This window comes from Pan troglodytes, chromosome 5 (assembly GCF_028858775.2).
Source record: "Pan troglodytes isolate AG18354 chromosome 5, NHGRI_mPanTro3-v2.0_pri, whole genome shotgun sequence".
Lineage (NCBI taxonomy): Eukaryota > Metazoa > Chordata > Mammalia > Primates > Hominidae > Pan > Pan troglodytes.
The window spans coordinates 8,673,010-8,700,958 of NC_072403.2; the positions used below are offsets into that span (position 1 = coordinate 8,673,010).

Consider the following 27,949-nt stretch of genomic DNA (forward strand, 5'->3'; position numbering starts at 1 on the left):
CCAAATATGAGAAGTCAAAGTGAGAAGCCAGGGAACTCCAAACTAAAGTAGCTCCCACATCCTTAGCTGTGTGCCTACTATACAATTTTTTTTTTTTTGAGACAGAGTTTTGCTCTTGTTGCCCAGGCTGGAGTGCAATGGCGGGATTTCGGCTCACTGCAACCTCTGCCTCCCGGCTTCCAGCAATTCTCCTGCCTCAGCCTCCTGAGTAGCTGGGATTACAGGCGCCCGCCACCATGTCAGGCTAATTTTTGTATTTTTAGTAGAGATGGGGTTTCACCATGTTGGCCAGGCTGGTCTTGAACTCCTGACCTCAGGTGATCCACCACCTCAGCCTCCCAAAGTGCTGGGATTACAGGCGTGAGCCACCGTGCCCGGGCACCTACTATATAATTAGCCAAATGATTACCTGGGCTAAAACAAATTTCTGTGTAAATATCTTAAAACTGTATTATTATCTCACAGCAGGAGAGATCGGTTTTGTGACACAAAATACTTTGACATTGTGAACGTGTCAGATTCTGCCATCTGAAAGGTGGCCTTTTTCAGCCCACTGTGTGGCTTCAGAGATGTGGGCAGAACAGGTGGAATCCAACTTACAGGATTTGCTCTTTCTGGTCTCACTGTCAGTTTTCACAGATCTTAAAGAAGTGGCTGCATTAACTAAGTCAATCAAAGCCTGCTCCCTTTTAAAGCAAAATGAAGCCACTGCTCAGCCTTCAACATAAAAACTTGGATTCCACTACTCTAAGATTCTGCCCACAAGGAAAGAGAAGACCCCGGAAAGCCCTGCAGTGCTGTCAGCCTTAAATGGAAGTTGGGAGAGCTGGAGGAATGCCACGGAAAGGGCTGCCCAGAGCTAGAGGCCGAGGCACTGAAAAACTCTGCCTTCTCGTCTAGAGTCTCAGGAGGGGCCCTGATCCCTGCCCCCATGCACAAGTGAGTGGGAACCCCCCCAAAGACAGCCGCTCTTCATAGAAAATGACAGTCATACTTCAAAATTGTAGAGTGCCTACAAACCGCTCGAGGTTGCATCTGGACAGAAGGATCAGAAGTTTTAATTTCATAGACCTGGAACAGGGTTCTAAAATAAAAACTAATAAGACGGTTCATATCTCATCATCATCATTATTATTAATAATAGCTATCATTCACGCCTGTAATCCCAGCACTTTGGGAGGCCTAGGTGGGAGGATCACGAGGTCAAGAGATAGAGACCATCCTGGCCAATGTGGTAAAACCCCGTTTCTACTAAAAAGACAAAAATTAGCTGGGTGTGGTGCGCCTGTAATCCCAACTACTCAGGAGGCTGAGGCAGGAGAATCACTTGAACCCGGGAGGCAGAGGTTGCAGTGAGCCGAGATCACACCACTGCACTCCAGCCTGGGCGACTGAGCAAGACTCCGTCTCAAAAAAAAAAAAAAAAAAAAAAAAGCTATCATTTACTTAGGGCTTACAGTAGCCCTGGTATAGCCCTTTTTTAATGCTCACCTCAACCTTGTATGGGCTCCATTTTCCCCCATTCTACACACAATTAAACTGAGGCACAGAAAGGATAAGTAATGAGTACAAGGTCACTGAGGTAGTAAGTAGCAGAGCTGATATCTCTATTTTTAAAAGTGATCCAGGTACCACAGTTTGAAAAACAAAGTCCCAACAAATGGCATCAGACATTGGGCAGCAAATACTGCTGCAGGACTTTGTATATGTTTCTCCTTATTTGTCTTTAGGTGTTTTTCGTATGTAAGACACAGGCAGTGCAGGGGAACCTTACTGTTTTCTACAGAATGAGAGGGGTCTGAGTCCCCGTCTCTCTGAAGAAACCACTTTTGTGTCTTTTATTTAACTCATCATGTACTGTCTGAAGAGTTTTATTAAAAAAACAAAACAGTCTGATGATGCCCAGCCCTGGAGAGGTGGGAGCTCCTTTGCCAGGATCTCTGTGTCCCACAGCCGACCTGCCTTGGCATCCTTGTCTCCTGCCACTTCCTGTTTTACCCCATGTGCTTGCTGGTCCCTGAATTCTCTTCCATCTGTCTTTCCTCATCCTCCTGGCCCCAGTGGCTCCCCAGCCATGCCCAGAGAGGTTGGCACTCCAGCTGAGGCTGCAGCTGGGAAGCCCGTGGAGGCCACAGAATGTGTTTTCCTTCTGTCCTTCTGTCCTGGTTATCACAGTGACCAAAATTTCACCAACCTGGAAACCAAGCACATTTACATCTGCTTTGACTTGATCTGTCAAACCAATCTGTCAAGCACCCACCTCCCAATCACAGGGTCCCTGGCATCTCTTCCTTCTTCCATCCACGCCCACCCCAAGAAGCTATCTCTGCTGCTGACCTCAGAGGAAAGAGAGCTGAGAATCTCCACGGTGGATGGCAGATCCTGGCTTTCTGTGTCTCTGCCTTCTGTTGCTACCTCCCCATTTTGCTATCATAGGGCTTGGCAATAGAATGGAGTCTTTGCTGGTTGCTATGTGTACCCACATGCCATGGTTCAAGGAGATACCCACTCCCTCCTGGCTCACTGTCCACCAACTGTGCTCACGCTTGGGCTCCCAAGGTTCCAGCTCTTTAGCTCACACTCCTGCAAAGCCACAGTTATGACACACACTTCATGTGCCAGCCCCACTTACAGGCCATGCCCCTATTATCATGCAATAAAAATACAGGATATGCAGCAAATTTCAAAGACTCCATTCTATTGCTCAGCTATAGTGCCAACCTCTCTGGGCATGGCTGGGGAGCCACTGGGGCCAGGAGGATGAGGAAAGACAGATGGAAGAGAATTCAGGGACCAGCAAGCACATGGGGTAAAACAGAAAGTGGCAGGAGATGAGGATGCCAAGGCAGGTTGGCTGTGGGACACAGAGATCGTGGCAAAGGAGCTCGCACCTCTCCAGATATGCAACAAATAACTTTGGTTTGTGTGCCGATTATTACAAACTTATACTAAACACGATCCACCATTATCTGATATTCCAGTTTCACCAAGGGGCCCTGTATTTTTTCCCTTAGTTCCCTGACCCTAAACCCTGCCTGCCGCAGGGGGCCAGGCTCCCTCAAGGAGTGTTTCTCTTCTGCCTCTCAGGATGCTTTCCAGACCGGACTTTAGTGGATCAGATGTGTTTTAGTGACTTTGAACCTCACTGGGGAGGGGGTGAAGGCCTCATGCCGTTTCTCTCAAGGAGGCATTTTTCAGCATTTACCCACCAAGACCATTGGGAGAGAAGTTTCTGACAACCTACAAAGAACCCTGTTAGGACCTATATGAAGGCAGTGGCTTCTGTGATCTTTTTTCATTTACATAAGCAAGAAGGGTGGCTGGAGCAATCCCTCCCAGCTGGGCCACTGGGCCGAAAGCAACTTCTTCCCTCCAACCAGACAGAAACACAGTTGGCAGTCTTCAAACGCTGGATTTTCTCCCTAAAGCACATCGCCTTACTGAAAAACTCACTATACTTCCTTTAAAACTTCATGATCTGGGGTCTTTCAGATAAAATGTCAGTGGTTCGACAATAATGAATGGACAGGTAGCTAAGAACAGCGTGCTGGGGAAGCGTTCCGCAGGCCACCTGCCTGCAGCATGTAGTTCACACCCTCCACGGAGCTGCCCTTTGGGGAGGTGAGGGGCTGAAAGCAAGCGTGTGCTCCCTTGGCCAAACCCAAGGAGGGGAAGCGCTGTCAGCTGGCCAAGATGTGAGCCAACAGGGCACGTAGAAGGATATCCCTCCCAATCTACTGCCCCCAAGGGAGCCCCTCTTTTAATTTTGTGCCTGCTGGCTTGGAGTGATACATTATTCTTGGAGAATTGTCCAGCATAGCGGGAGGAAGGATGCAGAAACAGGGGCAAGTGGTTGAACCTGAAAATTCCAGTTTTCCTTCATTGCAGCATTGAATGAGGGGCTGTAAGTAGCCACAAGAGCAGGTCCCCGTGTGGTTAAAGGCCCCAGCATTCACTTAACAGGCGAATTTCCAGGCAACATTCTCTTACTCAGCACTTTTAATCAAAATAATCAGTCCAGTGTCTGAGGAGGAATGAATAGGGCAGTGTAGGAATCCCCTGTTGCTAATGAAACATTTAAAAATCCAGGACAGTAATGGCCTGTGCTATTTAATACAGAGGAGATGCTTACCACAGCCCCCCCATACCCTGTTTTTTTTTCTTATTTGCAAAAGGAAAAGAAAATAGAATTTATTCATCTTAAAAAAATACGAAGTGAAAAATTATCCATTAGCACAGCAAAGACCTATTTCCAGGAAACGAGTTTTAAAAAGAAAATTCTTGACGTCCTAAGGTTGAAAGCGGGAGGTGTCATGACTTTGAACGTGAAGGATGAAAGGGCCACTGTGTCCAGGTGCAGTTCAGCCTGGCCTCGTTCCATCTGTTACGGGAGGCTGCTTAAACCCCTGGTTGTGGTCCAAAAATATCCTGGCAGTTAGCATCCTGCATTAAAATTTATAAACCACGAAAGACCTTTTCTTACAGAAAAGCTAATTCAGGCTGGATAGCCTTTTTTAAAAAAAGATTTAAAAGGGGTAGTCATCAGAAGAGGTTATATGGAAAACTAGAGGTAAGTAAGGCTTTTCAGTCCCCCAAAACATACTAAAAATACAGCAACAGTAATTTCAGAAGGAAGGGAAATGGTACCAAGCATAATTTCGTTTCTAAGAAGTCCCAGGAATGAATCCTGGAACTGCTAGAATGAACTTTTAGGGGTGACAAAAAATGGTTGGAATATTATCAGGAAATGGGAACTGACAAGAGGATGGAAACAGGCTGCACCTTGGTGTCTCGGCTCTGGGGCTGGATAAGGGGCCCCAGTTTCTCCGGACTCTAGGTAGGTAGGTCTGAAACCTGGTCACTGAGCCATGGCTGCTGGAGGTGCTTCTCCCTCTGCCTGGCCGCATTCCTTCACCCTATGCTGAGCCTTTGCTGAGCGCCTCCTATGTGCCCTGGCTTTAGTCCCTGCTATCCTTCAGGTGCAGATGAAACTTCACCTGCTCAGAGATACCTTCCTTAATCCCTACAGATTAGATAAAATTCCCCTGCTCTGGACTCCTATGGCACCTGCTCTGGTCTTAACCCTGAGCACACTTTTCCACTGCTGAATTCTCTCTAAGATTGGTGGGGGAGGGGACTGTTCCTTTCATTACTCATTGTATTCAACCTCCCTTACTCAACCAGCCCACACCCACCCGTTGGGTGCTTAATGAATACTGGTAAAATGAATCAATGCTATTTTCTGTGAGTCCAGTTTTATATGCCTAGGTTATCTTTTATTATAAAAGGACCTGGAGATTTGGCTCCAAAGTTGACATTTTAAGGAGACTGGTGAGGAAGAGCAAGTGGCAGCAAGTAGGTGACCATGGCATCATTCTTTGAGTAGTGGGGAGGCCATCCACAGGCAGTCAGTCTGACCATCTCCAGGGAGCAGAGAGTGCACTCCATTTCTGCAGAAACTTAAGTGAGAGGGAGGAAGCCTAAACAGACCTGGAAATTGACCTGGACCAGCCTGCTCATACACCTGCAAAATGCACCTGGAGGATTATAGCCTCCAAGACGCATGCTGGCCTTTGGCCAGCCTTGTTTTCTTCCTGATTCACATAATCAGACATGCCAGCTTCCACAAAATGATAAGCTTCTGGAGTGATGGTAACAATACCATTAATAATGATTTTAGCTACCATTTAGTGAGTGCTAACCTTGAGCCAGGCACAGTCCAAGCCTTTTATGCACAGTATATATTTACCTGCACAGCAGCCCACATGAGAACAATGGCGCTAACCCCATATTTCAAATACCCACTCAGCAAGCTGCAGAGATTTACATAGGTCCAACAGCTCATCATGATGGGCACTGGAAACCCCATTTCTTCGGCCTCTGCTATAGATCCTAGTGGATACCTGAGCACTCAGGAAGCACTCAGTAAATCCTCTCAACTTAGCCAGAGCAGGGTAGAACAAGTCCTTGTATTTCTGTTTACAGAAGCTTCCACCTGGGTCTACACATACAGCCACAGAGTTGGCCTGAGTGGATCCTGGGCTGACAGAGTTTATCGGCCAGCTCTGCAGTGGCCCTAGGAACATCACACTGTGCCTATCATGCCAAGTGACCCCCGAGACCCACTGGAGCTGAGAGAGCCTGAGGAGGGTGTCAGACCAACATCCTGGGTGGTTGCTGTAGTTTCCTCTGATGCCATAAAACTGAAAATCTAGAGGGTTTGCAGGAACGACCAAAGGGACTGCACTGTGCTTTCTTTCTGCTGGGAGTGACCCTACATCACAGAGAGTTTGGGCTTCACTCCACCTAGCCCTGGCTGTTCCTTCCAAACATTCTTTCACTCACAACCTTCCTTGACCCTCTGTCCCCATCTGCTCCCTTGATCTATTTGTGGACGTGCTTAGAGCTAAATAACACTGGAGTTGGATTTCATTCAATTTCTCAAGTCGATTCAAGGAAGGTTGACTTTATTATAACTATTCAGGCAGAGAATGGCCCTTCTATCTGCTTTCACACAGAACAAAAATGGTCTCAGCTCTTCTTTAAACTGTCAAATTATATCCTTCTTCTTTTTGAATTATTTATAATCTGTTGTTTTTACCCTGCAAAAATGGGCTTTTGCTACTTCAACCACATACTAGGTCTTTTATGCAAACTGTAAAAGAAGCCAGCCTTCTGTCAGAGAAAGGCTTCTGACTTCACTAGGTATAAGAGAACCAAATTTTTATCCCCATAAAATTTTTCCCATTTCAGTCATAGCACAGCTGATGCAAAGGCAGAAGAGTTATGGTGGAAATGGAAATACATGTGTAAAAACTACAGTCCCTACAGTTTTCTGTGAATTCATAATCCCCAGAGACCAACAGACCTCAGAAACCAACCAAGCAATGGGAAGAGCTAGAAACTCAATGGTATCAGCCAAAATGAGCATGGAGTGTTCACTCAGAACGAGGAACCACCGAGGAGGTGTGCGTCATCAGCCTCACTCACAGAGAAGGAAGCCTGCGTGGTCACAAGACTGAGCTGTAAGAGGGAGGGGCAATGCGTAGCCAGCCCAGATAGAGCTCAAATGTTTTAAAATTTAATACGTTTTTTATTATAAGGTCTAACCAATCCCTAGCAATGACACAATATCACTCTCTCAGCTGTCAGTTGGCACCTCCTGGTAGGAGTGAGTTTAGAAGGGTGAAGGAGGAAAGGGAGAGGATAGCAATCAAGTGGATTCCCTTCAACAGCACGAACCACACTTCTCATGAGACCCCTGGAGGGTTATCCAAAGCACAGATTCCCAAGCTTCGCCCGCGGAGACGCTGCTTTGGTGGCGCTAGGGGAACCTCGGAATCTGGATGCTAACCTAGTACCCCAGGTGATTCTTATCTATGGTGGTTCTCATCCCCGATACATAAATAATAAATGTCAGCGCATCCCAAAACTTGCTCAAAGTCAAGGTCACTTATCTAACGTGAGTGCCAAAGCCCAAACGGACCACAGACTCCAGACACTAGTGACCTTTCCATTCAACCCTGGGAACGTATGAGCCAAAAAACATGCTAAAACCAGCAACAGTAGAATGCAATGGTATTCAGCTGCTCCATGCCACACGTACTCATGTCTGCAAACCCTTGCTAGCGGGCACCTGCCAGAAGCAACTGTTACAGGATGGAATCTCGCAGGTTGTTCCCCTACCCAGCACATATGCGGCTTTCGCTAAACCATCTGCTGCTTTGCTGACAAGGACAGACCAAGGAATTTCCATGCTGCGGTCTGTCAGCATCTGTCACAGGGCCACCACCCTTTGAATGGGCGAGGAACTTGGAACTGAGACCTGCCCTCCAGGAGACCAATGTGACCCTCCCAGGGCAGAGGGAGTGCTGCCACTTCACACGTCCTCTCACCCGGGCTTATCTAACTGGCCACAGGACAAGTTCTGTGTTTTGTCGGCCTGGGAAATCTAATGGAAAGGACTATTATTAGAAATATTTATCTTATCAAGGAAAATATGCTCTTAAAATGTTCAAGAAAGGATGCTGCCTGGTTCCCAAGGAATAGCCTGAAAGACTATATTATATATAATATACACTCATACACATATACATATTATACACACACATACACATACATGTATATATGTGTATGTATTTAAATGTAATACGCATATGAATATTACTTAGGTAAGCATATATTCACAACTGCAGTAGTATCTGTTACCTTTATTTTTCTTTCAGCAGTTTTTTGAAGTAAACTTCATTATCTGACCGCAGGGGTTAATGAATATTCTAGTGCTTCTCACACTGTGATGTGCACATACATGAGTCATTCAGGAACCCTGATAAAATGCAGATTCCTATTCAGCAGGTTGGATGGGGCCCGAGAGCCTGCATTTGTAGCCAGCTCCCAGGGAATGCTTGAGGCCCAGGCAGGAGCCACTCTGAGCAATCAGATTCCAGCTTGTGATGATGTTTGCATCACACATAAAACAGCACGTGTCAAAGCTTAGAATATGTAAAACAAACAAAACTAAGTTCAAATTCAGGCACTCTTTCTTAGATGATTCAGAAGGAACTTCAGAATCTGGGCAATGCCTCTTAGCCATCATTACAAACAATTCTTCCCGTCTTAGAGCCATTTCAGTAATAACAGACAAGTCCTGACATACAAGAATCAGGTTGCCTTCTTCTTCATAAGGGGACAGAAAGCACCCAGAACTACAGGTATTTTTCTCTCATTTTTGATACTCTGATCTGAAGGTAAATGAAGAAAGCCAGGGCATGTCAGGCCACTTTGACTGCTCAAAATTGATTCTGCCAGTCTAGAAATGATTAAAATTCCAATCTTGGAAGCTCTTGGGAAAAAATATACAAACGCTATATTATTCCAAATATTCTGCTATATGAAGGCTGGCCCTATTCATCACATTGTTTAAATATTTGAAATAAGTACATTAATCATTATCCTCACTTCTAAGACATCAAAGACAAAATTATGCCTAAAATGTATTGGTAATAACTAGTACACAATTGAGAATGGACATGTCTCTTGTGAAGGATACAAAGAAATACAGAGAATGATCCCCATGGGGACGGAGCTGCAGCTTTTCAGGAATGGAGGTCCAAACCCATGACATAGTATTTATCACACAGGGCCCCAAAACTATGCACACACCTAGCTCAGCGTATGTAGTCAATGCAAACTGGGGAGGTAAAATTAGAATCAACTGTGGTGGGATTTAAATCTGGCATAAAGAGGAGAGAGAATGAGAGCAAGTTTGGGGAAAAACAATGAAGCGGAACAGAAATTAAGGTTTTGGATCACGTCTCTAACAGACAAATTGCTAATTTAATCCTCCCAATAATCCTGCAAGGTTGGCATTATTACATCAATTTGGTGAACCAAGAACTGAAACTCAGAAAAGCTAAATGACTTAGGTCACACAGCCGGTAGGTGGTCTCCAAGGGGATTTGAATTTGGGCCTATTTGATATCAAAGTCCATCATCAGTCCACCCTAAACCAGCACGCCCCAAAGCACATCTCATAGCTCCCTAAAATGTTAATAATGAGTCAGGAAAAAGAAAAGGTCAGAAGTCAAATAAATTTTGAAAGCTCTCAGGATAAATAATAATACTGTTACGGATATAAGTTAACATTTATTACATGCTTCCCATGTGCTTGGTTTAAAATATTTGTTATTATCGTTGTTGCTGTTGTTGTTTTTGAGATGGAGTCTCGCTCTGTCACCCAGGCTGCAGTGCAATGGCGCTATCTCGGCTCACTGCAACCTCTGCCTCCCAGGTTCAAGCAAATCACCTGCCTCGGCCTCCCAAGCAGCTGGGACTACAGGCACCTGCCACCACACCCAGCTAATTTTTTAACAGAAACCTCTCAGAGCCTTTAACACTCTAATCTGCATTGAAAATCTCTAATATTATGTGTTGGAATAATATTAAAAATCTCACATAAGAGAATATTGATCATGCAAAAACATAATACTGAAATAGAATAATGGGAAGTAGACTCTGATGGGTTTCAATGATAAGTCATTATGTTATGGTGAACTAGCTTCAGAGCTAGACTGTATGCCTGGTGGCTTTCCATTCTTCTTGACATCCCCAGCTAATTTCATTTAAAAATACACTCTAACAGACTGTGGCAATTCTCAGGGGAAAAGGACAGAGACTGAAGGTGGAAACACAGCTTCTGCTGTGGTATCTAACAGCTAGGTAAGTCAGGTCTGGTGGTTCGGCATTTGACACATTAAGAGACAAAGGTTCTGGACAAGACACCAAAGGAATCTCTCCTGCCCCTTTTGTTAGTAACTGTTGTAATTTCCTAATTTATAAATCTTTGTACACTGTCTGCATCAGGTGTAAAGTAGCCATCCATCACCTGGCTCTCATGACATACTGAGTTGCATTTGTCCAATAAAATAGTCTCTGCCTTCTCTCATGTTCTACGAAGCCTATGTTGCTAAGTTCTTATGCACATCAAATAATACACCTGTAATCCCAGCACTTTGGGAGGCCGAGGTGGGCAGATCACGAGGTCAAGAGATTGAGACCATCCTGGCCAACATGGTGAAACCCCATCTCTACCAGAAATACAAAAACTAGCTGCGCATGGTGGCGCCTGCCTGTAGTCCCAGCTACTCGGGAGGCAAAGGCAGGAGAATCGCTTGAACCCGGGAGGCGGAGGTTGCAGTGAGCTGAGATCATGCCACCGCACTCCAGCCTGGCGACAGAGCGAGATTCCATCTCAGAAAATAATAAAAAATAATAATAAAACGATCCTACCATTAAGCCTTGCTTAATGCTTTTGATTTTCCAAGGCATTTTCACACCTGTGACCTTGGTAGTACATGGGCATCTTATTCTTGCTGGACTGGATGAAGTTCCATTCTCCTTCTTCAGTCTCTGATGGTAACTCATCTGTTCACATCCTTAGAGGACAGTTGGGGTGGGGAGGAACGAACACATTCTGCAGTCATACCAGTAGGAATGAAAAGGAGAGATGTGAGATACATTTCAAGAAATCATGTGCAGAATTTGGTATCTGACAGAATATGATGGGGAGGGAGGGGGAGTCCATAGCTCCAGGCAATGTGGCATCAAGATGCTAGGATCCCAGGCCAGTGCCTGAGAAACCTGACAGCATCACCCACAGAAAGAAATTAAGTGTGGAAAGACATGAAAGAAGAAAATGTCCTTCAGGAAACTAGATCTGTAGGACTCTGAGCAGGAAAGATATTGGGTCACAGACAATATGCCCTATAAATTACTAGAACGGTAGATGGTGTAAAGTTTAGCTACATTAGTAGTAAGAGTGTATTGTTTTGTTCATGTAGCTTTTTTTTTTTTCTCTAAGCCAAGCACTGTGTTAACTGCTTTATACAACAACTCTGTTGGGGGCGGGGGGGGGGGGCGGGGGGGGGGTCATTTTATTAACCCCAGATGAGGAAATACTTGAGAGAGGCTAAATAATATCCTTGATGTCATAGAAGTAGCAAGAGGCAGAAATGAAATTCCAGCTGGTGGTCTTATGTGAAACTAGATTGCACAGTAAGAATGTGTCACATTATAACTTCTCATTATTAGGCAAAACATGTGAGTAGGCAACCCTGCAAAACTAGCAAGTGGGTGACACTATAAAAAGCTAAACAGGATAAATTTTGGATTACCCACCTTCCTGATCTATCTTTAGTGAAATGTCAGTTCCACTCTGTAGTCAAGACTTATGACTAACAAAGTACTGAGCATAGGAAACATCTTAATACATTGTTTAATGAAACAAAGTATTTTAGAGCATGCTGGCAAACTGCATTTAGTTTATAATCTTCCAGCCTTATTCTATATGCATGAGGGAATCATTAGTTCCAGTGTAGTCTTTCCTAGCAGCTTCTGTGTCTACGAACAGAGAGCTGAGAGTGGCCTGACATTCGTTCCAACAATTAGGATTAGCTTAAAATGCTGGGACTTCACTGCATTGCCGCAGTAACTTTTGCAACTTTTCCCCACTGGAGGTCACTGTCACCTTGCAGTTGCAGAGAAGAACCTCAATTTGTGGTGGTAAAGAAAGTGGACGTTTTCATCTATCTAGGCTGGCTGTAGTTGCTTAAAGAAATCAACCAACCAACCAAAGCAACAATCATTAAAACATACTTCAGATCATGTGGCAAAAAACTGTCCTTAGAAAATTCATCACTGATAGCGCTTGTTTTCAAATAATGTTTCATCTTGACACTTTTTAATTTTTAGGTTACTATAACAGTAGATACATGTTATTATATATTTGTCCAAACCCACAGAATGTGCAGCAACAAGAGTGAACCCTAATGTGAACCATGGACTCTGAGTGATAATGATATGTTAATGTAAGTTTATCCATTGTAAAATATGTCCCACTCTATTGGGATTGTTAATAGTTGATAAATATTTTGAATTCAGTTAAAATTTCTACAAAGAGACCTAAGCACCTGTTTCATATGTTGGGCAAGCGAATGCATTCAAAGATCAGATGGTATATAGCTTCATAACTTTGAGCCAATTCCTGACCTCAATAAGCCTCAGTTTGCTCACCTACAAGGTAGAGATAAGAATTCTACCAACTTCGGCCAGGCACAGTGGCTCACACCCGGAATCCCAACACTTTGGGAGGCCAAGGCAGGCAGATCACTACTGGAGAGCCTGACCAGAACCAACACAGTGTCTTTTGTGCAGTGGTGGCTCAGTAATGATTTGCTGAGTAAATTAATACAGAATCTAGGCATAAATATTTAAAGGAAAGCTGAGACACTAAGGAATCTTGGGTGAGTCCATCTGACTTTTCCTGGACTTTCAGTTTCTCTTCAGAGAAGGGTTTGAATGAGCTGACCCCCGAAGTTCCTACACATTAAGGTCCCTAATCTTTGAGTTACAACCTGTGGGTCAGAGCACAGCCTTCAGTGTCCCATTCACTATGGAAACGCCATGACAACCTGTGTGAATTTGAAACCCCAAGTGGAGGCAGCCATGAGTCATGGATTATGTTTATACTGGTATCCAATTGAGCACATAGCATACTATCACCCTCAGTGGACTGGCAAATCAGATACTTTTCCCCATTAAAAATGGCAAATGAGGTTTTAAAAAATCATTACAATTAATACAAAATGCCAGGAGGCACTGTACAGGTTGTATCTACATATTTAAGAAGGCCTAGGGCCTAAATATACTTAAGCACATAAGAGAAATGTACTGATAGCAGTACTAACGTACTGCACTTTACATTTTACAAAGAACTTTCACACATGCATGGTACTTTATTTGGCCCTAAGAGCAACCCTGTGCAGTAGATGGGGCTGCAGAAACTGAACTGCATATACTGCTGTGTAAAGAACTTAAAGAACTCCACTGGGAAGGCAGAGCCAGGACTGGAAGCTGCATCTCCTGACCCCAGTGGTTCAGCTTGAATAGGATATTTAACTGTGAAGCACGAAGTTGGGTATAGCAGGACAATCCTTCATGGTGGCATAGAGTGCAAGCTAGGGGCCCACCATGGGGTTCAAAGCCCAGCTCTTTTGCATGTGGGTTTTGGGCAGGTCAGTGAGCCTTCCTGGGTCTCCACTGTAAAGTGGAGGAAATAGTACCTACCTCATGGCTGACAGTGAGACTTTAAAGGCATCAGAATAGGTGCACCTCTCCTTGTCCTCCGCGCATGCTCTCCCCCACCTCTGCTCCAGCCAGTACTGTGGCAACCAGCTCCATAGAGGTGTAGTCTGAAAGTGCTTCACCTCAGGCCACTGCATTACGCCTTCTTCCCAGGGTTCTCTGGCATTGCTGCGGGACCTTCTTGGGAACTGGCATTTATGCATATGCAACTGAAAATGCCAGGGGGATAGTCACTCCACAAGACCCCCCGATGGTGGAGATGGCGCCTGGGGAATCAGTGCCAATTGCCTGCTTCAGTCCTATGGGCAGGTGGCTCTGAGGTCATCCTGTCTGAAGTAGCCAGTTTGGCAACTCAACCTTGTTGGGGCTTCTTTCCTTCCCTGTTTCACGCTCCTCAAGCCCCCACACCTATTCCCTGGAGTCAGTTCACAAAACAAGCCACCCTCATGCATGCTTGGGATCTGCTTTCTGGTAGGAACTCAGGTATGACATCGTAGAGACATGGTGCTGGGCATATAAGAAATCCTACATAAACTTTACCTGTTCCTCATTTTCTATACTAAACACTGCCTACGATCAGTCTTCTCCGTGTCTGCTCTCTTGAAGGAAGTGGACTTTGTTGTTGTCACCATGTGGTGGGCAGAAAATGACAAATAAGTGAAAGGGCCAAATACCACAGGGCAAAGACCTGGAATAGCTTCCTGAGTCAGATGTCCAGAGACTGACTTTGGGCCACTTCATTGCGAGAGACTTTAGGTGGTTTTTAGATCATACAGTAACAAACCATTTTTAAAACTTATGTGTGTGTTACTGTGCATTAGAAATCTATAAACAAAACATCAAAACCATGATTTCACTTAATTTTTGCTTTGGCTAAAAATGTTTTAAATGACTCAACATATGAAAAATATTAATAGGAATAAAGATAGCATGTAAATATAGCAAAAATCACGATAGTGGTGTGTGAAAAAAAGATCTGGGAAACTAATAGATAAATGTGCCTTTTATAACCATTATGTTTTAGGTAAGTGGATAGGATTGTAGTTTGGGCATCTATATTTAGGAATTTTGTTATCAAGTATGCTAACCATTCTCTTACTTAGGTACACAGACTTGATTTGCCACATTTGTATTTTTGACGACGTTGTTCTAACTTTCAGAGAGAGCAAATAAAGGTCTTTTTCTCATATTAAAACAACAGAAATGGCATAAAACTATCATAATTTTAATTACTCTAAGAAGCTGAAACAACATACACATAAGTTGACTCATCTGTGCATTTGGTCAAGGACACTCAGAATTTACATGGGCAGGTACCTATACACAGTACATTGGAAAACCTTTTTACTGCTCTCTGTCTTGAATGGAGATAGAGCACATTCATATCATAAATAGGATTCACTGATACTGCTACAAAAGACAGTTCTTAAAACTGCTGTGCTTGTAGATATTTCAAAGACAATAGTTTGCTCACATTTCTAAATATTCATTAGCAATAAGAAAAGCTATGAGGACATGTTGTACACTCTAATTTAAGAGAGATTTTCTTTATGGCTAAAAAGTTGCAAAAACATTCTGAAATATACATCCACAATACTCCTAATTAACTCACATAACTTGTTGGCCTTTTCACTGGGAAATGCCCTGAGGGCTACAATCTCATAGCTTGAGTGAGTAACACATTCTTTTCCACATGGAAGATGAAAGCCCTTAGTATTTCCCATAGGAGAAATGTAGTCCTCTTGGCATCTCCCACACGAGATACGATAAACAGCAAAAAATGATTAACACTTGGGCAACAGTGACTGCCTAAAAACACAGACTTAACTATGATGTTAGGTCAGACCTAAAGAGAATTATAATGTTTTATGATTTCTTACTTAAAAAAAAAACTCTTCCTTTCTTCCATCTCTTTCACTTTGTCCTCAACTAAGACAGATCAGATGATTGACAAGCCATTCCAAAATTGGGCAATTCCTCTTCATATGAACTTGATGCTCCAGAAATATTTGCTGTGGAAAGGTCCCCGGGAAAAGGCACAGGCCATGCAGAAAGGCCGACTCCTAGAGCTCTCCGACTTCTGAACACCAACAAGATGCCGAGTTGGTGGCTTCTTGTTGAATAAGAATAAATAAGGCATTTGACTCAGCCATCCCATTACTGGGTATATACCCAAAGGACTATAAATCATGCTGCTATAAAGACACATGCACACGTATGTTTACTGTGGCATTATTCACAATAGCAAAGACTTGGAACCAACCCAAATGTCCAACAATGATAGACTGGATTAAGAAAATGTGGCACATATACACCATGGAATACTATGCAGCCATAAAAAATGATGAGTTCATGTCCTTTGTAGGGACATGGATGAAGCTGGAAACCATCATTCTCAGCAAACTATCGCAAGGACAAAAAACCAAACACCGCATGTTCTCACTCATAGATGGGAATTGAACAATGAGAACACATGGACACAGGAAGGGGAACATCACACACCAGGGCCTGTTGTGTGGTGCGGGGAGGGGGGAGGGATAGCATTAGGAGATATACCTAATGCTAAATGACGCGTTAATGGGTGCAGCACACCAACATGGCACATGTATACATAGGTAACAAACCTGCACATTGTGCACATGTACCCTAAAACTTAAAGTATAATAATAAAAATAAATAAATAAATAAGGCATTTATACACAGGTGTAGGGATAGATTGTCTAACTCCCCTAGAGAAATTTTTTTAACTGCATGCATTGTCAATGGGGCAATAGCACCCTAAAGGAATGAAAATTGGTTCTTCTGGGGGCATGTGAAGAAAATCTTACTCTTTTTACGTATAAAGCACAGAGATACAAACAATGCATCAACAGGTATGCAGTATACATGTGGTATTAAAATTTAATAGGAGGAGTCAACTAAGGGGAAAAAACCCTAAAAAGTCTAGGAGGGGGTGGATGATAATGAAAAAAAGGCTGAGAAACACCGCCATAAACCCACCTTCAGACAGGAACAATGATTCAGACTGTTTTCCATAGTGCTTTCTAAACTGTTGTATATTGTTTTAAAAATAATTTATCATATGCTAATTGATAAGAGAGTTAAATATGTGCAAAGAGCTGTCTTCCCCAAAATGAATACCCTCTCTTGAAAAGTGCTAAAATTCTTAGAATAGGAATGATTTGTCTTCTTCCAGAATTCTGCTACGCTTCTGACTGAATTCCATTCCTGGAATAGCTATGGTGTTACATGAAATGCATTATCAGGAGACAGCTCAAAGGAGAAAGCAGAGAAGGCTATGCTCAGAAGGGCTGATCACTGCAGGTGCTGTGTTTGCAATCAATTTCTTAGTAAGAGTAGAAGCACTTTTGCTTATGTTTTATTTTCTTTTCATAAGTCATGTAAGAAGTAGGAGAAGGAAGAGATACGGACATTATTTTTAGCTCTCACAAACAAAAACAGATCACTAACTTTAATATGCACAGGGAATCCCTGCCCGTGAGGTTCCCCAAAAGTTGGTGCAAGTGTTTGAAAGGTTGAAATGTGCCACATGCCACTATTATTACCTCAACTGCCCCTAAGACCAGGGTCCTGGGCAAAGATTCAGCCAGGGCATGCATTCCATTTACTTTGGCAAGCGTCACTCCCAGGTTGGAAACATTCAAACAAAATCAATCTGTCTTAGATAAAGGTGATTTTACTACCTGCACGTCCTCAAGAGCAGGAGTCTGCCAGTGGCCTCCCCGGGTCATCACGAACCGGATGAAGCGCCAGAGAACTGAAGACGAGAGAAGGCACACGCTACCTACAACCCAGACGTCTTTTCTTCTGAGTGTGAAGTCCATTCTTTGGGAGCAGCTGTGGATGTCGCTTGGCTTATATGTTCCTTCCCTGCCCTGATCTAGCACCAGCACTTCTCAAGCAGTGTCACCCTTTGCTCTGCCCTGAGGAGTGGGTGTCACCGAATTACAGAGGGTTCTTGCAGAGTCCTGCACTGGACGTCTCCAGTTACGTGATCAGCAAATAATCTGCCTCTTTAAAAGGAAAAATACGATGGCCTTGAGTGACAGATCTGAAACAGGTGTAGGGGCATTGGGAGACTGCTGGCAATAATTTACGATGCTGTGAATGCGCATTTGTTCCCAGTTCAAGGACAATTAGCACGACTGTATCTGGCAACTGCTGGCTGCCGAGGCTGGGCCACTGCCAGGGAGCTTTCTCCTGCCCTTACAGGGTGAGGAGCACAAGGATGGGGGTGGCGAAATGCAACTTGAAAAATCACAAAACCTCTGCCCTCAGCCTTGTTATTTTGAGATCTAAGTTATAGTCATTATGGATGGTGCTGATGGTACAATTTCACAGCAGATGGTCAGGAAATGCCACCTGGTGTTAAATCCACCAACTGCAATCAAAATAGGAAAATCCACACTTTACTCCAACTCACTCTGTCCCTCTGCACATCCTGTTAATAAATATTTTGCTTTGTTTGGTCTTGGGAGCATTTGTACCGGGCATTTAAACACTCCAGGGACAGTGGGGTCCCGAGTCTGCTGGGGCCATGCTTGTTTCTACCCCCACAGCTTTGGGATATCCCCTGGTTGGGATATGGAAGAACTTAAGCCAGGTTTTAAAAAGGAGTTATTCCCTATGAAGGAAGGCTTTTAAACACAAATCAACAAGGGTTAGGATAAATTCAGAAATGATTTACTTAGGGGTCTTCCAGGCGCGGATGTGGAACGGTGGGCTATGCTGACATATTTTTGTAGAGTGAGCATTCACAACCTGTGTCCTACTTTTATACTTGGGACCATGCCTTTTGGATGGAGGATGAGTAACTAGGGGTGAACAGGCAGGTGGGGAAAACCAAGGGAGGAGGAGGTGAGCACAGACAACCCCGGGCCTCAGGAGCAGGGATGGGGGTGGTACACGGAGGAAAGCAGTGAGAAGCACGCAGGGCCGAATGGTTGGCTGAGAATATCACCGGGCACATTTGTGTTTCATTAAGCAAAGGGGTGTGGGGGTGTATATGAGACAGAGATCCTACTAAATATTCAAGTAAATCTGAGGGAAATACAACACGAGGGCTATTTACTATATAGATAACAGAGAACTGACAAAAGAAAAAAAACCCAGATTCAACTGTACAAAAATAATACTAAATATAGTTATGAAACCTGTTCATCATTTATAACTTAATGGTATGGACACAGTAGCTATCGAGCTCATCACTCATATGAGTCAGACCAATTTGGTCTTGTAAATTTTACTTGATTTCAACACCACACCGTGTACGTATGTTTAGATCTAGTTTATTATGGCATATGGTTATCTGCTGAAAACTTTTAAAATTTTACACAGTAGGTAGAATTTAGGTGATTTTGAACAGCCTTTGAAACATAATAGAATAAGAAAAGTCATTAGAAAACAGAATAAAAAGGAAAGTAGGAAAAATAGGCCACACACAGCAGCTCATGCCTGTAATTCCAGCACTCTGGGAGGCCAATGTGGGAGGATCACTTCAGCATAGGAGTTCAAGACCAGTCTGAGCAACACAGGGAGACCCCTGTCTCTACAAAAAAATACAGAAAGTAGCCATGGGTGGTGGTGCATGCCTAGTCCCAGCTACTTGGGAGGCTGAGGCAGGAGAATCACTTGAGCCAGGGAGGTCAAAGCTGCAGTGAGCTGAGATCACACCACTGCAATCCAGCCTGGGCGACAGAGTGAGAACCTGTCTCAAAAAAAAAAAAGAAACAAACAAACAAGAAAAATTAAAAGAACAAGGCCGGGCACGGTGGCTCACGCCTGTAATCTCAGCACTTTGGGAGGCCAAGGCAGGTGGATCATGAGGTCAGGAGTTCAAGACCAGCCTGACCAATGTGGTGAAACCCTATCTCTACTAAAAATACAAAAATATATATATATATAAAAAATGAGTCAGGCGTGGTTGCGTGCGCCTGTAATCCCGGCTACTCAGGAGGCTAAGGCAGGAGAATTGCTTCAACCTGGGAGACGGAGGTTGCAGTGAGCTGAGATCGCACCACTGCACTCCAGCCTGGGTGACAGAGCGAGACTCCGTCTCAAAAAAAAAAAAAGAAAAAAAGAAAGAAAGAAAAATTAAAAGAACAAGAACTACTTAAGTAGAAGGAAGAAAAGAAGGCTATGAAGTGTTTCATAAACTCAGTAAAACATAGAGGAAAGAAGGAAGATGGCTAAAAACAAATTCAGTAGAAGAAAAATAAAAGAAATAGAAAAATCTGATTAAGAGCAGGAAAACAAAAAGAATCTGAGTTTTATCAAACTATTTTAACAAATATAAGTTGTTAAATCTATATAAAATTCTTCCCCTATTAGGACTGGAGAGTAGTTCCAGACTCTAAAGAAACTGCACTGCAAGCTTCCAGAACAAAGCTTTCATGTCACCAGAGTCTGAAATTCAGAGCACATTCTTTCCAGTGCACCACAGGGGATGTTTCTACTATGATTAGCCGTGCTAATCCCCTCAAAGAGAGAAGGGATGAGAGAGAAAGGGGAATAGGTGGAGAAAATCGACAAGCATGTTTTTATAGTCCCTGGAGAGAAAAGCGTGGCATTTTAAAGATTTACTGCTGCCCCAGCAGAAGATGAAGACGTGTTAATCTAGCTCTGTCTGCATACCTGAAGACATCTGAGCTGCTGGAATGTCCTTCTCCACCCACCCGCTGCCAAGCCTGCTGGCTGCCCTGGCACCCACCAACTGGGCAGGCAGGGGCTCCAGGCCACAGAAAGGAGAACTCTGTGCCTCCGACACGTGCACCTACGCATTCTCCACGTGGACGGAGAGAGACAGGGAAATTTATTGCAGACATCTCTAGGCCCTTCTCCATTTACAAGTAAGAAATTGAATGGGACACATGGAGCTCCTAGTGATTCCTTCCCACCTTCCACAGGGTGTCAACTGCAGGACCGAAGCCAGGAGGCCCAAGTTACGGAAGGGATACGAGACTTACTACAAAGGACATTCTCTGACGGTTTCTAGGGGTTAAATAACAGTCTCAATTTTTCCCTCAAAAACACCCTAAAAATATTTAACTTCCAAATCATCAACTTCTGGATGTAGTTGGCTGCACAAAAGTAATATCCCTACATATATTTATGTTCCAACTTAGCACTATCGCACTCTTTTTTTTTATCTTCAGAAACAGGGTCTTACTCTGTTGCCCACGCTGGAGTGCAGTGGTGTGATCATAGCTCACTGCATCCTTGAACTCCCGGGCTCAAGCAATCCTCCTGCCTCAGCCTCCCAAGTAGCTGGGACTACAGATGTGTGCCACCATGCCCGCTATTTTATTTGTATTTTTTTATTTTTGTAGAAATAGACATCTCACCATGTCACCTGGGCTGGTCTCAAACTCCTGGCCTCCAGTGATTCTCCTGCCCCAGCCTCCCAAAGTGCTGGGATTACAGGTATGAGCCATGTGTCCAGCTTATCTCACTCTTTAGAGTGTTGCCCATTGATAAAAATTGTATCATAGAATTTGGAGGAAAACAGTGCTTGAAAGATAATGAAGTTCATATAAACTATTACAGTTAGTTGATGATTTCAAAGTTATCCAAGAAGAATATCTTGTCTTCTCTGTCCTACCGAAATTAATAAACAGAAAAAATTATCCTGTTTGTACCATGGAAAACCCTAATAAGAAAGTCATGTCTCACTTAATTTTGCCTGTAGATATTTCTCCTTGGTCTATATTGAACTCATGGGGAAAGCAGAGGTCTCAAAAAAATCTGTTTCAATCTGACTCATTTATTCTCTCCAGCACATTTTGTCATTTCTTATACACTTACAATAAAAAGCCTCCTAGACCTTGTATATACAATCTATTTCATTGTCTATTGCATTGTTAGAAACGCCCTTCCTACCTGAATAGTGTTTTTTAGAACAGTAGCTGGGCAAAGAAGGATGTTTTCCAAACCTGCCTGATAAGAATCACTTGCTCTGATTATCAAAAATAATGGTTCCCAGCCCTCAACCAGAATTCATTTAAATAGATCTGTGCGTTCCAAAAACACTTTGGGTGCCTATTTGTTCCCATTACTGGGAAAGCAACTGAGAAAACATGAACAAATAACACGAGGTTTCCCAACCTTAAGGAGCCTTGTCTAGAGAAAGGTGATCAACATGTTCAAAACCACCGCATGTGCTGGAATGAAGGCACGGGCAAAATGCTTGATGCTCCCACCGGGCAAGGAGCCAACGGATGATGGGCAGGAACTGACTGGGCCAAGGCAGGGGAGGTAATTGCTGCTGCTGCTAACACATATTAAATGCTGACTCTAGTGACAGATACTAGGCGGAGTGCTTTACAGACGTGATCACACTTAATTTTCACAATTGCTATTATCTCACTAATTCAGATGTGGCAAGCCCTTGGTTAAATTAATATTTTTCCCAAGAACGAGCAGCTGGAATGGGGCTGAGAACTCTCGTTCTGCACAGAGGAGGATACAAGCCCCACCGTCGTGCCATCAGCAAGTCTTTCTTGTCCCTTCTCTGGACTTCACTATCAACAGCTCTGCTGTCTACCGCGTGAGGAACTCAAGATCTGAAGGAAAGGAGAAACTTCTTTCTGCAGAACAGTGTGCCTCTCAGAGCCCTTTTCTGAATTTCAAGCCCAAATCCATCATGTTAAAGGATTCTTCTTCATTTCTGCAAGCTGGCTGTATAACTCCTAAGCCACTAACTATAAAGTGAAGTCGACTGCTGGCAGAAATGCAGTTTCAAAGGCCTCCTAATTATTTACCAAACACAATTGTCTAGTCGACACACACAATTCTCACTGAAGCAAAATGGAATGGTGCCTATTCATAAACTTTCCTTAATTGTACTCACAAGCGGCTCCATGACATTAGAAAAGATAAGATAGAATGAATACTTTTTAGGAGACTAAATTAGAACATGATTACCTCATTATGTCCAGATCTTGAATCCTGGTCCCCAGAATTTTCTTCCAGAAAACACTTCACTTTCTCCACCTCTTCCCTGCACTGAAAAAAGGCCATTTTCTCCAGCTGGTTGCTGTTATAACACGTGTTGAATTCTTCCAGCCTCTTCACTTTTAACATCTTAGTAGTGAGTCCGATTAAGCTACTTTCTGGAGTGTGGTTTTCGTCTCCCTCTGTCTCCGATTTATAAATCAGGACACAATTATGACTCTTCAGTGCTTCTTTCTCTTGACTGCAAAGAAAGGAAACACAGAAAGTTCTCATCACGTATTCATGCATTTGACTTCTTGAGAAAATGACCAGTGAGAATTTGGAAGTCCCTTCTGTTTAAACTGGAGAGAGGATCCAAAATCAGGAAAAGAAATACTAACATTCATATTGAGTTTCCAACTTTGGAACTTTAAAAGGAAAAAAATTTTTTTCGCTTTAAAACTACAAAAGCAAACAGTAAGAAGCAATGTCAAGATTCCCTGGGTGATGAAATATGGTCCTCATTGAACAGAACAAGCTGTAGATCAAGTGGCCAGCTTGGATGTCAATTATAAAGTATCTTTGGGTTTCATTGGAACCGCAGGTTTTGCAGCCCCGTGGGAAGGGCTTATCACAGAAGGGGTCTCTCTGCTTCCCCTGGCCTCCCTCTCCAGAGGGATCGCTCCCGAATGAGTCCTTTTCCAGAACTCTTCTCTACCTATGCCTTAAAATGTGTGGTGTTTATTTGTGAAAAGAAATTTATTTCCTTACAGTCTTCTCACGTGGACAGCACTCCCAGATACCTTTCCTTGCACCTGCATTAACAGCTATGTACCGAGAAGTTCAGAGTCTTTTCACTCTCCTTAAAATACTTTCCTCACAAATGAAGTAATGCAGCATACATAATTCGCTTTGATACTAGAGACATATACGCATGTCTATATGTACACATCACTTGATTGCATAGAGAGGCAGGGAGAGGGAGAGACATTTGAATTTGTGCTAGTTCCGCATGGCTGACAACTGAGGCCCCCTGGTGGAGATTTTCTGAAAAGCGCCTCTTCGAGCATTTTCTCCACTTAAAAACCGTATTGTGATTCTCATCAGAAAACTTAATATTTTGTTTTGTCAGTTCCTATAGTAAAATGATACTCTTGAGTTCCAAAGTGTTTAAAATTCACTGCTCTAACAAATTATACTTATCCACATAAAGAGCTTACATTCAAACAAATAAAAATGCAAATATTAATACTATCAACCAGAGCTCTACAGATATATTACAGATCATTCTTAGCATTCTTTCAAATTGCCCTGAAAAAATTACTAAAATAAGGAAAAAAATGCATGGCTATTTCTAAGGCAAACTACGACTAAAATACTATGGTTAATTGCTGATGAAACTCAAGTTGGATCAGGAAGCCACACAAAATTAATGTATTAAAACAAAAGCTTAGGATTAAGATACAATAATTTTGCAAAGAAATATTAAACATTAAGCTCTACCTGAAGTTTGGTACAATTTGTTATTGAAGGTAACTTAGAAAAAAGGGAAGGAGATTTGAGAGGTTATAACAATAAACAAAGATAATTACCATTGATAGGATCACATCGAAGAGCTTGAGCCACTGCAAGTGTAGAGCATACATTCCAGAAGATAAAGAGAAATTTTGCAGAATTCAAACTGACTATGAAAGTCTCTGGTAAAAGTTTTGACTCTCAGTCGTATAAATCTTCTGAAAAGACAAGTGTCCACTACGAGAGGAAGTATCTTCTCTCTCAAATGCCACTTTGAGCCCCTGTTTAAATTAATATGGCTCTTGATCTCATGTTGCTCAGCTGTTGCCTTCTTAGTCAGATGGGGAAGAATATTAATTTTAGACACCAGGCTTTTCAAGGCCAATGGCTCCATTTCAGAGGTCAGGTAAGGAGAGGATGAACCGGGAACACTGGGTGAAATATCACCTTCACCTTTCCCTCGTATCATTGTGTCAATACTCTTGGATTTACAAAGCTAGATTTGTCCTCGGCAATCATCTGCCTGGACCTTCTGCCCCTTTCAGACTCAGGATTATTTAAGTGCTCATTAAATTTCCCCCAGTAGGGAAAATGCCAGGTGTGGCAACCCCACAGCCACCTCTGTTTGCCCATCTTACGCTTTGAGCATATCCAACTGCAATATAGAAGATCTTCTGAAAGCAGTTAGCAAGTTTGTTTTGTTTTTCTCAGTTCTTAAAGATGTTTGCAAAGTCTCCAACCATTTCTAGCTCTAGGGAAAGGTCAAAGGCACAGGCATCCAGGAAACAGGAATAAATTTTTCATAAATTCTCCTTAAGCAACACTAGGACTTCATCCGTAGTTTTTTGCACAGACCAAGAAAGGGGAATTTCAACCCACCTGCCCGACTCTCACAGTAGTGCATCCCTAGATTCATTGAAGTGGCATAAAACTTTGATTGCCCAGAGGCTGGACTTTGCAGTCTTGACAACCCTGCAATTTTTCAGGGCCTGGCCAATTGTCACCTCTTATTTGGAGCCTGTGTTAGCCCCTCTATGCCCCATTATAACACCAGCCTCTGCTGCTCTTCTGCTTCTTTTTTAAAAAAACCTTATTTTTAATTCAGATCGATGCATTCCATGTGAAATAAAAATACATATTTTTCCATTTTATGTAGTATTAATGAATTACAGCAAAATCTTTTTTAAAACACAAAACGCTTGTTATTTTTCAGATTGGAGAGCTTTGTTCTTCAGCAAAAGTAATGAAGTGGAACTATAAATTTGTGAGAGATAAATTATCTGACAAAAGTATTATACAAAGACTAAGCTGGTTTGAGGTTACCAATTTTGTTAGTATAATTAAATTGTGTAGAAGTACTGATAAGGCAACAAATGCCCTGCCAGAGGCAAAATGTGTGTGGGCTGCTGCTGATCCAACCACATCCTCCACCCAGACCACCACCACGCAAAAGCAGACTTTCTATCTCCTTGGCTCCAGCAAACCAACCACAGGCTTGAGTGAGCCAGAGGCCAGGAGAATCTGCTCCTTAGCTTATTTTTTTGTAATAAACTTTTCCTTTTAGAGTAGTTTTACATCTACAGAAAAGGTACAAAGGTAGTTCAGAGTTCCCCTTGCCCTGCACCCCGAATCCTCTGTTTTTAACATCTTACGTTGGTATGGTATACTTGTCACAATTAATGAACCATGGTGAATGTTATTATTAACTAAACTCAATACTTTATTGTTGCTGGGGTTTTTTCCCCCAAATGCCCCTTTTCTGTTCCAGAATCCCATGCAGGATTCCACAGTACATTTAGAATCAGTAGGATTTATGATAGATTGGGTATGGGGTATGAAAGAAAGATGGTAGACACCTTTGCAAATTTTCTTCTGAGCACTTGAAAGACAGAGTGAACATTAACTGAGATGGAGACGGCTGTGGGAAGGGCAACTCTGGAGGGAAAGATCAGGCATGAAGTCTTTGGCAAGTCCATTAAACGTTCAAGTTGAATAGGCTGTGGAGATAGAAACTGGAGTTCTGGGGAGGGGTGTAGGCTGGAGATAAGAATTTGGAAGGCATCCACATATAGACATTTCCATGCACAATATACATTCAATACATATTTGATTAATGACTAGATAGAATGATCTTTAATTGTGTCTACTTGCCCTAAAAAGCAAGTCAATTAAAATAATCCATGCTAAAAGTGACTGATTGTCTGGTTCTGCTGCATCACACTGTTCCCAGCTTCCGATGGCATACAGGACAAGCACACTGCTGGCACAACCCTTGACCACAAAAAAACAGGTTATACATGCATACTCATTCTGGTCTATCAGCCTAGCCTCAGGATCCTAAGTCCATACCCATAAAATGTTCTGCATGCTTAAAGATGCTCTTATACCCGGAAAAATTCATTAGTGAGGAATATGAGCAGGCCCAGGAACACTTTTCCAGTATTTCCATATTTTGGAGTTATACTTCTTTAAAAAATACCAACATCAGGAAAACAGCACCCTACAGAGCCATGGAAAAGAATCCCTTGATTTTTTTCAAGGGACATTTCCATTAGCTAAGTAAGAGACTGTGTTGTCAAAGGAGCCACATGAAGAAACATCGTCGACAGCTCTTGTCTACGGGTTGGCATTGAAACCCGGCTGGATTACACTAAGAGTTTTTGTTTCTACACAGCATTCTGAATGTTTCCAGAACGAGACCTCTTGAATGTTTACACACAAAAGCGGAGCAACAGTACAAATACCCAAATGCAAATAAAAAGCTACTGCATCCCTGTTATCCACATTACAATAGAACTTCCTTACTTTGAAAAATCACCACTAAATACGACCCATAAAAACAAAGATTGATAAATTGCACTTCTTCAAAATTCAAAACGTTTGCCTTTGAAAAAACACTATTAGGAAAATGAAAAGACACTATTATGAAAATGAAAAGACCAGCTACAGATGTATAGAAAATACTGTGAAGTCACATATTTGACAAAGGACTGCATCTAGCATATACAACTTAATAATAGTATGACAAAACATTCCAGTTTTTTAAATGGACAAAAGATTAAAACAGACCTCACCAAAGAAGATATAAAAATGGTTAATAAGCACATGAAAAAAAATGCTCAAAATCAGTCATCAGGGAGATGCAAATTAAAACCACAAGGAAACATCATTTCACACCCACTAGAAGAGCTGTAATAACAACGAAAAAAAATAAAAGATAGGTTGGGTGTGGTGGCTCACACCTGTAATCCTAGCACTTTGGGAGGCCAAGACAGGAGGATCACTTGAGTCCAGGAGTTTGAGACCAGCCTGGGCAACATAGCAAGACCCCATCTCTACCAAAAAAAAAAAAAAAGACAGAGAAAAGCAAGTGTTGACAAGGATGTGGAAAAACTGGAACCCTCATCAAATATGTTGATGGGAATATAAAATGATACAGGTGTTTTATAAAAGAGGTTGGCAATTTCTTAAAAAGTTATTTCCCATATGACCTAGAAATTCTTCTCCTAGGTATCTACCCAAGAGAAATGAAAACATATGAACACAGAAACCATGGCACATGAATGTTCACAGCAGCATTATTCACAATAGCCAAAAACTGGAAACAACCAAAATGTCCATCGGATGATTTGGGGACTGGGAAAAGATAATGTGGTATACACATACAAATGGAACACTATGTAATTAAAAGGAATGAAATACTGGTATCTACTACAATATGGATGAGCGAAAACACTGTGCTAATTGAAAAAAAAAAAGCCAGAAACATAGAGCACAGATTGTATGATTCCATTTGTATAAAATGCCCAGAAAAGACAAATCTATAGACATAGAAAGCAGA

At 42.6% G+C, this 27,949-nt stretch overlaps 1 protein-coding gene across 3 annotated transcripts in view; it reads right to left on the minus strand.

The window, feature by feature from the left end:
- The window catches only part of MYLK4 (myosin light chain kinase family member 4), a 96,927-nt gene that overhangs the window by 59,084 nt on the left and 9,894 nt on the right, over nt 1–27,949 (minus strand). For 2 of the 3 annotated variants that reach the window (XM_063812747.1, XM_063812748.1), the window contains exon 2: nt 22,585–22,855. In XM_063812747.1, the coding sequence (XP_063668817.1) occupies nt 22,585–22,743 (159 nt within the window). In that variant the 5' untranslated portion in view covers nt 22,744–22,855. Of the gene's footprint in view, nt 1–17,345; nt 17,578–22,584; nt 22,856–27,949 lie in introns of those variants that run through there. The other variant, XM_009450394.5, reaches the window with a different exon arrangement.